The 9,362-nt window shown below is 42.2% G+C and overlaps 1 protein-coding gene across 1 annotated transcript; it reads left to right on the top strand.

Moving 5' to 3' along the window:
• The first annotated feature begins 6,674 nt into the window (after positions 1–6,674).
• Positions 6,675–7,622, top strand: LOC144752768 (olfactory receptor 10A7-like). The gene has a single exon (XM_078640621.1). It carries the CDS (start codon positions 6,675–6,677, stop codon positions 7,620–7,622), a length of 948 nt encoding a protein of 315 aa, XP_078496747.1.
• The last annotated feature ends 1,740 nt before the right edge of the window (positions 7,623–9,362 follow it).

Genomic DNA, 9,362 nt, shown 5'->3' with positions numbered 1-9,362 from the left:
TATTCTCCTGTCCCTCATTTTCTACCTATTGGAATGGTATAATGGACTATTTACAAAACAACGGGATAACGATACCTGAACTTACTGCTCATTTGGTTCTACTTGATATGCAAGAGCTCAACTCTCCCAACAGGGATCTTACTACGATTTTGCTTTCATGTGCAAGATTAACCATAGCAAGGTCATGGATTTCTAAGGAACCTCCAAATGTAGCCGAGTGGCTGGCTTTGGTTAGCGAAATTAGAACTTTGGAACTATCACTTGCCAAATATCGAGGCCCAAAAACCCTTGCTCGAAAAGAAAGGATCTGGAAACACTTCTTTCAAGTACCAGAAGTGCTGACTATTTGCTAAAGCCTCACTATGTTCGAAACTATTTTTCTCCTCCTAAAGGTTTAGCCTATGTTAATGATTGAATTGTCCTTTTAACTTTCTTTTATTTCTTTTTTTTTCCCCTCTCTATCTTTATTTGCACTTTTCACTCTCAAAAAAGTGAATCAATGGTAACTTTATTTGCATCAGATTTTTGGATAATGTATGTATGTATTACCATTGTACCTGTCGAATCCTGCAATAAAAAAATATATAAAAAAAAAATAAAAAAAAAAGATAATATGGCCCATTGCTCTTTTTTTTGACCAGTAAACTTAGGTGCATATTATCAAGGATCGGTGTTAAAATTATCGCTGTTTTATTGGCAGGAAACTGCCGATAAAACGGCGATAATGAGCTTCATAATACAGCCTTGTTATTTCCCATTGAAGCCCATGTTAACACCAGAACATAGGCTTCTATGGGAATTTACAAGTACGTATTATCAAGCCCACCCTCTCAACATTAATAAAAAAACTCCAGACAATGCAGGTACCCGGAGCTGGAAGGTCATTTTACATATCACTGCCCCAGAAATGTGGTGTTCACCGCAACGTGTAAGGGGAGAGAGAGAGCTCAAAACATATATTTTTTTTAAAAAGACCAGATGGGTGCCGCTCGCCGAGACTGCGGGGAGTAGGGCCGTAACCCCCCCGCATACTTCAAAATTAAAACCAGAGGAGTGCCATTCCCCTGTGCTCGGGGCACCTCACAAGCCCACATTATGCAGAAAAATTGCCCTCGTAATTTGGCCCCCGGGACCTAATGAATAAAACGGACTTCTACTTTTTTTTTCACCTTTTCTCACCGTGTACAAGTACTGCAGAAGTACCCCGCCATTTTTTATTTAAAAAAAATAAACATTGAGCCTAAAGATCCATATACCACCCCCTGACCGAGACTATAGGCTCCGAATATTTCTACCCTGCCCCGTTTCCTTATTTCTCAACTTTGTTTTACTGTTTTCTTCTGACACTGCTCTCCCGACAAAAATCATGGCTGCCAACACTTCCTGGTTTGGAGAATTGACAGCCAATCATCATGCAGCTCCTGCTCGTAATTGTACGTATTTCCATACGTGTACGCCGTGATTTTTCTTTAAAAAAAAATAAATAAAAAATAGAGCCTAAACATCCATGTACGACCCCCTGAGCAAGCCTAAAGGGTCAGAATGTCTCTACCCTACACACTTTCACTTATTTCTGAACTTTGTTTTACTGTTTTCTTGTGACTCGGTTTTAGCGAGGCACAAGATGGCCGCCAACACTTCCTGGTTTCGAGTGTTGACAGACAGTTCACAGCCAATCAGCATGCAGCTCGTGCTCGTAATTGAACAGATTTCAGTGCGCGTGCTGAACTTCGTCTCTAGATATCGCTATGATTTTACTTGCAATTTTCTCAGAAACTACTGAACGGATTTACACCATATAACAAAAAGCACAATCTGTGAACAGAACTCTACCTCTCTGCCAAATTTTGTGTCATTCCGTTCAGCCGTTCGGGCTGTAGCCCTGGCTAAAGGTCGCTATGGAAAATTGCATGCGGATAACATGTTTTGGGACCCCCCTTTTTTCTCGGCCCCCACTTTATGAATCACCCCCAAACTTTCAGGGAAGGAGCGGAACCGAGCAGGCCATTTTCTTGGAGAAATTCACGAGCATTCGTCCACCAGCGCCAAAGTTATTCCAAATAGAATGTTGTGGATTTCCTATGGAAACTAGGTCCTAACTATAACTACCTACTGGCGACTGCCAGTAGGTAATATATATATATATATATATATATATATATATATATATATATATATATATATATATATATATATATATATATATATATATATATATATATATATATATATATTATTATTTTTTTCACAAACGCCCTAAAGCTTTCCAGGACACACTCGTGTTCGGCCTGCCATCCGGCTTCACAGGATTTACTCTCCGATGGCTCACAGGTATAAAGTGGTACTTGCCTGACGCGTTTCGGGGTCACTCGCCCCTTAATCATAGGCGGCTCAGGATGTGATGACAGAGGCTCACTTTTATTGGTTGTTAACATGCACGCTTATCATTGGTTGACAGTTCGTTTGGTTTCTTATGTTGCATGCTGGAAGTTGTATTCTTATTTTCACAGTCTCTGAAACACAGCCTCAATTTGAGCAATATTCATTCCTAAGTGGAAACCAGTGTTGCATGGAGAGTTTCGTTCAATCCGGCTTCCCACACTGCGTAGGACGGCAAAGTTCCGTTCCACAGTCCCTCTAGTCCATTCCCCGCTCCGCGGTGACTAGAGACGGTGCGTCCTGACGCGGTAAGGACTCCGCGCTGCATCAATTTTTCACAAACGCCCTAAAGCTTTCCAGGACACACTCGTGTTCGGCCTGCCATCCGGCTTCACAGGATTTACTCTCCGATGGCTCACAGGTATAAAGTGGTACTTGCCTGACGCGTTTCGGGGTCACTCGCCCCTTAATCATAGGCGGCTCAGGATGTGATGACAGAGGCTCACTTTTATTGGTTGTTAACATGCACGCTTATCATTGGTTGACAGTTCGTTTGGTTTCTTATGTTGCATGCTGGAAGTTGTATTCTTATTTTCACAGTCTCTGAAACACAGCCTCAATTTGAGCAATATTCATTCCTAAGTGGAAACCAGTGTTGCATGGAGAGTTTCGTTCAATCCGGCTTCCCACACTGCGTAGGACGGCAAAGTTCCGTTCCACAGTCCCTCTAGTCCATTCCCCGCTCCGCGGTGACTAGAGACGGTGCGTCCTGACGCGGTAAGGACTCCGCGCTGCATCAATTTTTCACAAACGCCCTAAAGCTTTCCAGGACACACTCGTGTTCGGCCTGCCATCCGGCTTCACAGGATTTACTCTCCGATGGCTCACAGGTATAAAGTGGTACTTGCCTGATGCGTTTCGGGGTCACTCGCCCCTTAATCATAGGCGGCTCAGGATGTGATGACAGAGGCTCACTTTTATTGGTTGTTAACATGCACGCTTATCATTGGTTGACAGTTCGTTTGGTTTCTTATGTTGCATGCTGGAAGTTGTATTCTTATTTTCACAGTCTCTGAAACACAGCCTCAATTTGAGCAATATTCATTCCTAAGTGGAAACCAGTGTTGCATGGAGAGTTTCGTTCAATCCGGCTTCCCACACTGCGTAGGACGGCAAAGTTCCGTTCCACAGTCCCTCTAGTCCATTCCCCGCTCCGCGGTGACTAGAGACGGTGCGTCCTGACGCGGTAAGGACTCCGCGCTGCATCAATTTTTCACAAACGCCCTAAAGCTTTCCAGGACACACTCGTGTTCGGCCTGCCATCCGGCTTCACAGGATTTACTCTCCGATGGCTCACAGGTATAAAGTGGTACTTGCCTGACGCGTTTCGGGGTCACTCGCCCCTTAATCATAGGCGGCTCAGGATGTGATGACAGAGGCTCACTTTTATTGGTTGTTAACATGCACGCTTATCATTGGTTGACAGTTCGTTTGGTTTCTTATGTTGCATGCTGGAAGTTGTATTCTTATTTTCACAGTCTCTGAAACACAGCCTCAATTTGAGCAATATTCATTCCTAAGTGGAAACCAGTGTTGCATGGAGAGTTTCGTTCAATCCGGCTTCCCACACTGCGTAGGACGGCAAAGTTCCGTTCCACAGTCCCTCTAGTCCATTCCCCGCTCCGCGGTGACTAGAGACGGTGCGTCCTGACGCGGTAAGGACTCCGCGCTGCATCAATTTTTCACAAACGCCCTAAAGCTTTCCAGGACACACTCGTGTTCGGCCTGCCATCCGGCTTCACAGGATTTACTCTCCGATGGCTCACAGGTATAAAGTGGTACTTGCCTGACGCGTTTCGGGGTCACTCGCCCCTTAATCATAGGCGGCTCAGGATGTGATGACAGAGGCTCACTTTTATTGGTTGTTAACATGCACGCTTATCATTGGTTGACAGTTCGTTTGGTTTCTTATGTTGCATGCTGGAAGTTGTATTCTTATTTTCACAGTCTCTGAAACACAGCCTCAATTTGAGCAATATTCATTCCTAAGTGGAAACCAGTGTTGCATGGAGAGTTTCGTTCAATCCGGCTTCCCACACTGCGTAGGACGGCAAAGTTCCGTTCCACAGTCCCTCTAGTCCATTCCCCGCTCCGCGGTGACTAGAGACGGTGCGTCCTGACGCGGTAAGGACTCCGCGCTGCATCAATTTTTCACAAACGCCCTAAAGCTTTCCAGGACACACTCGTGTTCGGCCTGCCATCCGGCTTCACAGGATTTACTCTCCGATGGCTCACAGGTATAAAGTGGTACTTGCCTGACGCGTTTCGGGGTCACTCGCCCCTTAATCATAGGCGGCTCAGGATGTGATGACAGAGGCTCACTTTTATTGGTTGTTAACATGCACGCTTATCATTGGTTGACAGTTCGTTTGGTTTCTTATGTTGCATGCTGGAAGTTGTATTCTTATTTTCACAGTCTCTGAAACACAGCCTCAATTTGAGCAATATTCATTCCTAAGTGGAAACCAGTGTTGCATGGAGAGTTTCGTTCAATCCGGCTTCCCACACTGCGTAGGACGGCAAAGTTCCGTTCCACAGTCCCTCTAGTCCATGACCAGGAACCTTATGGTTCAAAACGCGTAGGCGGAGGAAGAAAACAGGTCAACAAACAGAAATTATAATTCCAAGTGGAGTGCGGTGTCTTTATGCAAAGAGACTTGCTTTTGTGATATATATAGACAGTGGGAGGAGGGCAGATGGGCAAGCAATACGAGGGAGGTGCAGGTGCCCGTAGCTATGGTACAGAGGGCCTTCATTGGTACTCAAAGGTAAATAGAAAGGGGACCTGGTTTACAGGTCCAGAAATGTACTGAGGAGCTGGTTTCTGAAGTTCTCTTTTTATACCCTGGTGCCCTGGTTGTAAAAGGTGGGAGAAGCTTCCAGACACTGCCTCCCTGCGCTGGCTCCAAGCTGGACATAGTAACAATGTGGGGTAATTCGCCCCTTAGTGTGAAGGCAGAGCACAGGCTATTCAGTTGCAAATGGGGCTGTGCTCTGTTCCACTCCCATCCTGTCAGAAGATGGTACATTCATGCACATCTGATCTCTCTAGTGTGTGACAGTCTGAGATTCACAAAATCTAACTTTCAACAATAACTAGTCATGTAACCCATGACAGCCTGCAAGCACAATAAGCTACGGGCAGGAAAAAGCTACCTTTCTAAAAGTGGCATTTTCAAATTTGTAATGAAAGATCCGACTTTACCAATAAAAAGGTATTATCAGTACAGTTTCATAGATACCAACATGAAACATGAAATAGCTAGCTGCTTACAACTGGAAAGTGCAACAAATTAAATATAGTAAGGAATCCCAATGTTATACATTGGGAGGGGTAGGTCCCACAGTAGTGAAAAAAGAATTTGGGAGTTCTTAGCTGCCATGACATGTAAAACTTAAAAAGTACATGTCCAACCTTTTAATTACATAGACCCTGCCTAGAAGGCTGCCTAGGGCTTACCTTAGGGGTGACTTTTATGTAATAAAAGGGGGGTTTAAGGCTCAGCAAGGGGGTTTTAATGTCAAGTCGGCATGACAGTTTAAAACTGGATATATGGTATACCACTCTACAATTGACCTACAGGTAAATTAAACATGCCAGTTGGGTAAAAGCCAATGTAACAATATTCTGGGGAGAGAGCACAACCACTTTAGCACTGGTAAGCAGTGGTAAAGTGCACAAAGATTTAAGGCCAACAAAAACAAATTCAGAAAAAAATGAAGGGTAAAACATAAAATGTTTGGGGGTGACCCTGCAGGTATAGCAGTCTTTAGGTAGTGGTCTGTTATGAAGCTCACCTAAAGATTGTGTTTGGTCTTTCATCTTTCTTCCCTCAAGTATATACCTCCACTTTGTAAAATCATATTAATCCTGACTGCTCATTAAATATCTCCTACTACCTATTTATTGATAAGGTACATATCTTGCTCTCCCTGTTCATTTGACTGGCTACCTTGCCAAACCAGCCACCTGAAAATCACTATGTACTTTCCACGTGGGCACCCCTCCTTCTCAAAATGAAAGCAGTCCATTCCTTGAGCACTGCAAATGAATCGACCAAAGTAGAGGTGGTAATGTTGACCCCACCTCTTATGAGGTGATATACTTACATATATCAGATGTCACTAACGCAGGTCAAAAATGTGTGCTTTTTATTATGTGTTGGAACTTTAATGTGTGATCTTTTATCTGCAGCCTTTCTAACTTCTGTGTATGTTTTTTGCTAGGTGACTCAATGACCCAATCAAATTTCACCTTGGGGACAGCATTCATTCTCCATGGATTCTCTGATCTTTCTCCAAAGCTGCAACTTTTACTCTTCATTCTGTTCCTAATCATATACGTCATAACTCTTCTGGGAAACAGTATCATTTTTGTTATTGTAACTGTGGATCACACACTTCATACGACCATGTACTATTTTCTGAAAAATTTGTCCTTATTGGAAATCGCATTTACAACGGTCACTGTTCCAAAGATGCTGACAGTTTACCTCACAAACAACAAAAACATTTCCTTTGTTAGCTGTGCTGTACAGATGTATTTCTTTCTATTCCTTGGTACCACAGACTGTCTTCTTCTAGCTGTCATGGCTGTCGACCGCTATGTAGCCATTTGTGTTCCTCTCCGCTATACGACCATTATGAGCAAAGCCAAATGTGTTCAGTTGGCTTTCACCGCATGGATTGTAGGACTTGTTTTTTCAGTGTGTCAGACCACATTCATATTTCATTTACCATTCTGTAAATCTCACGACATCTACCATTTCTTCTGTGATGTTCCACCTTTGTTGAGACTACCTTGCGCAGACACTTTTGCTAATGAAATTGTGAATGCGGCAGCAGGGGTTGCATTCCTCTTGTTGCCTCTTCTGCTCATTATTTTCTCCTATGCCTTTATAATAAAAAAAATTGCAAATATGAAATCTACCCAGGGAAGGCAGAAAGCTGTGACCACCTGTGCTTCTCACATCACCTCAGTCTCGTTCTTCTATGGGGCTTCCATTCTTGCATACATGCAGCCAAGTTCAAATTATTCTCAGGGGGAGGAAAGGGTGTTTGCAGCATTTTATGCATTCATTATCCCAATGTTAAACCCTTTGATATATAGCCTAAGAAATGAGGAGGTCAAAGGAGCAATAAGAAAACAGTTATCTACAAGGGTATTTCACGAATCATCATAAAATAAAATAAAATAAAATAAAATAAAATAAAGAGCAATATCTTTATTTTTGGGAATAGCACAATATCAGTATTCCAAAATGAATCTATCATCAATTCTTTGTCTTGTGCATTGCAGTGGTCTTCAATAGTGTTGATGTTTGCTAATACCAAACATGTACATGTATAAGTAGTAAATGTTAAGCAGTTGAAAACATAAGGGCATCTCAGTTCCCGAATGTCCCCTGCTATTCAACTGATTATTGGTTGCCACTGTTTTCATCCCCATCTGAGAGTGCTTCTCAGTTACTATTGTCCACCATACTCTTTTAAAGCCTGTACTGTCCAGTACTCTCCTGTAAATTTTCTCTGTGTGCCCAGTATGCTGGTAAAACATGTTGTGCTACCGGAAATAGGTGAGCTAAGGTTTTGCAATTACTTACATGAAGAGTGCATAGATTGATTCCAGAGGGATGACTAGCAAGATTATCTCCTGACATCCCCATCATGGAATTTGTAGTCCCACGTTATCAAGATATTAGGTTTACTGTGCAGATATCAGTCAGTGACATCTTCTTCTAGAGCAATAACCTTTTTTTGTCTGAAATTGACAATGCGTAGTCTTGTGGTGTATGTGCATGAATTACACTAGCAAACTGTTTCATTAGTCTAAGATTGCTTAGTTTAAGATGCATGTGATAGTATATCAATTACACATTTTTTTCCGGTGCATTACTTTTCGTTAAAAGTAGAGTGTGGCCGACCAAAACATATGTCAGTTTATGGTGGAAGTCACACATCTGCATCACTCAAAATGACCCCAATGGAAATCTACTCTAAAAGTGAGCAATGATTGGTGTACCTGCTTCGCTGATATCTATGCATCATTCAACTCTCTTAATTGGTGATGTTTCTGGACTAAGTTAAAATATTAGCAACATCAATCACTGGTATAGCAATAATTTAATGCATCATTTCAAGCATGAGGAAGTGGCTGAGGTGGGAGCTAAAGACAAACTTTCCAATAAGTAGGGTTGTGTGTTCGCACTGCCACTTTCTACCCTTTAATTCTTTAACCTCATCACATCCAGGTGCTTTATACAAACTTCTTCATTAATATTTTCATGTCTAGTCATACACAAATAGCTTGGTCCTACCTAATTGGGTCTACAACCCTAAGTGGCATCATTAGACTCTTACCGTAAATTCAACACATTACCTGATGCAAAGACCCAGATAGTGTACTTAGGAAGAAAAATAACAATATTTCACAGGATTTTCATGGTTAGTACTTTAGTGGTGGTGTAAAATTATGGAGTCGTGGGGTTAGTCTTTAAGAGCAACCTCAACGTACTTTCCCAGACTGCGAGGTCTATGATTAATGACCAATTTAGAATAACTGGCTGAATAAGATTATCACGCTTAACGTAGGATAGTCGATTTGGCAATTAGCAAATAGTAAACACCTTTGGACATAAAAATAGGTCCTAAATCATGCCTGTGTTCCTACAATTAGCGCTGCGAGCCATAAGTTTAAGCGAAAGTACTAGGTGTAAATTTTCTCCATGCACTGGCTAATGAATCCTTCCCATCCGTTCCTTGATTGTGGAATTTTGCTTCTCTGGAACCTTATATGAATTTGTAAAAGTTTTCTCTGAATTATGGATGATATGAGGGCAAGCATCAGTGCTGAGTTTGCACCTTCTTAAAATAGTTTTATAATTCTTACCTAAAATCATGTGAGAGGTATGGGCAAAGCTGCA

The sequence above is a fragment of the Lissotriton helveticus genome, chromosome 5_1, assembly GCF_964261635.1.
Source record: "Lissotriton helveticus chromosome 5_1, aLisHel1.1, whole genome shotgun sequence".
Classification (NCBI taxonomy): domain Eukaryota; kingdom Metazoa; phylum Chordata; class Amphibia; order Caudata; family Salamandridae; genus Lissotriton; species Lissotriton helveticus.
The sequence above is the reverse complement of the archived record's forward strand: the minus strand, read 5'-3'. Positions and strand labels throughout refer to the sequence as shown.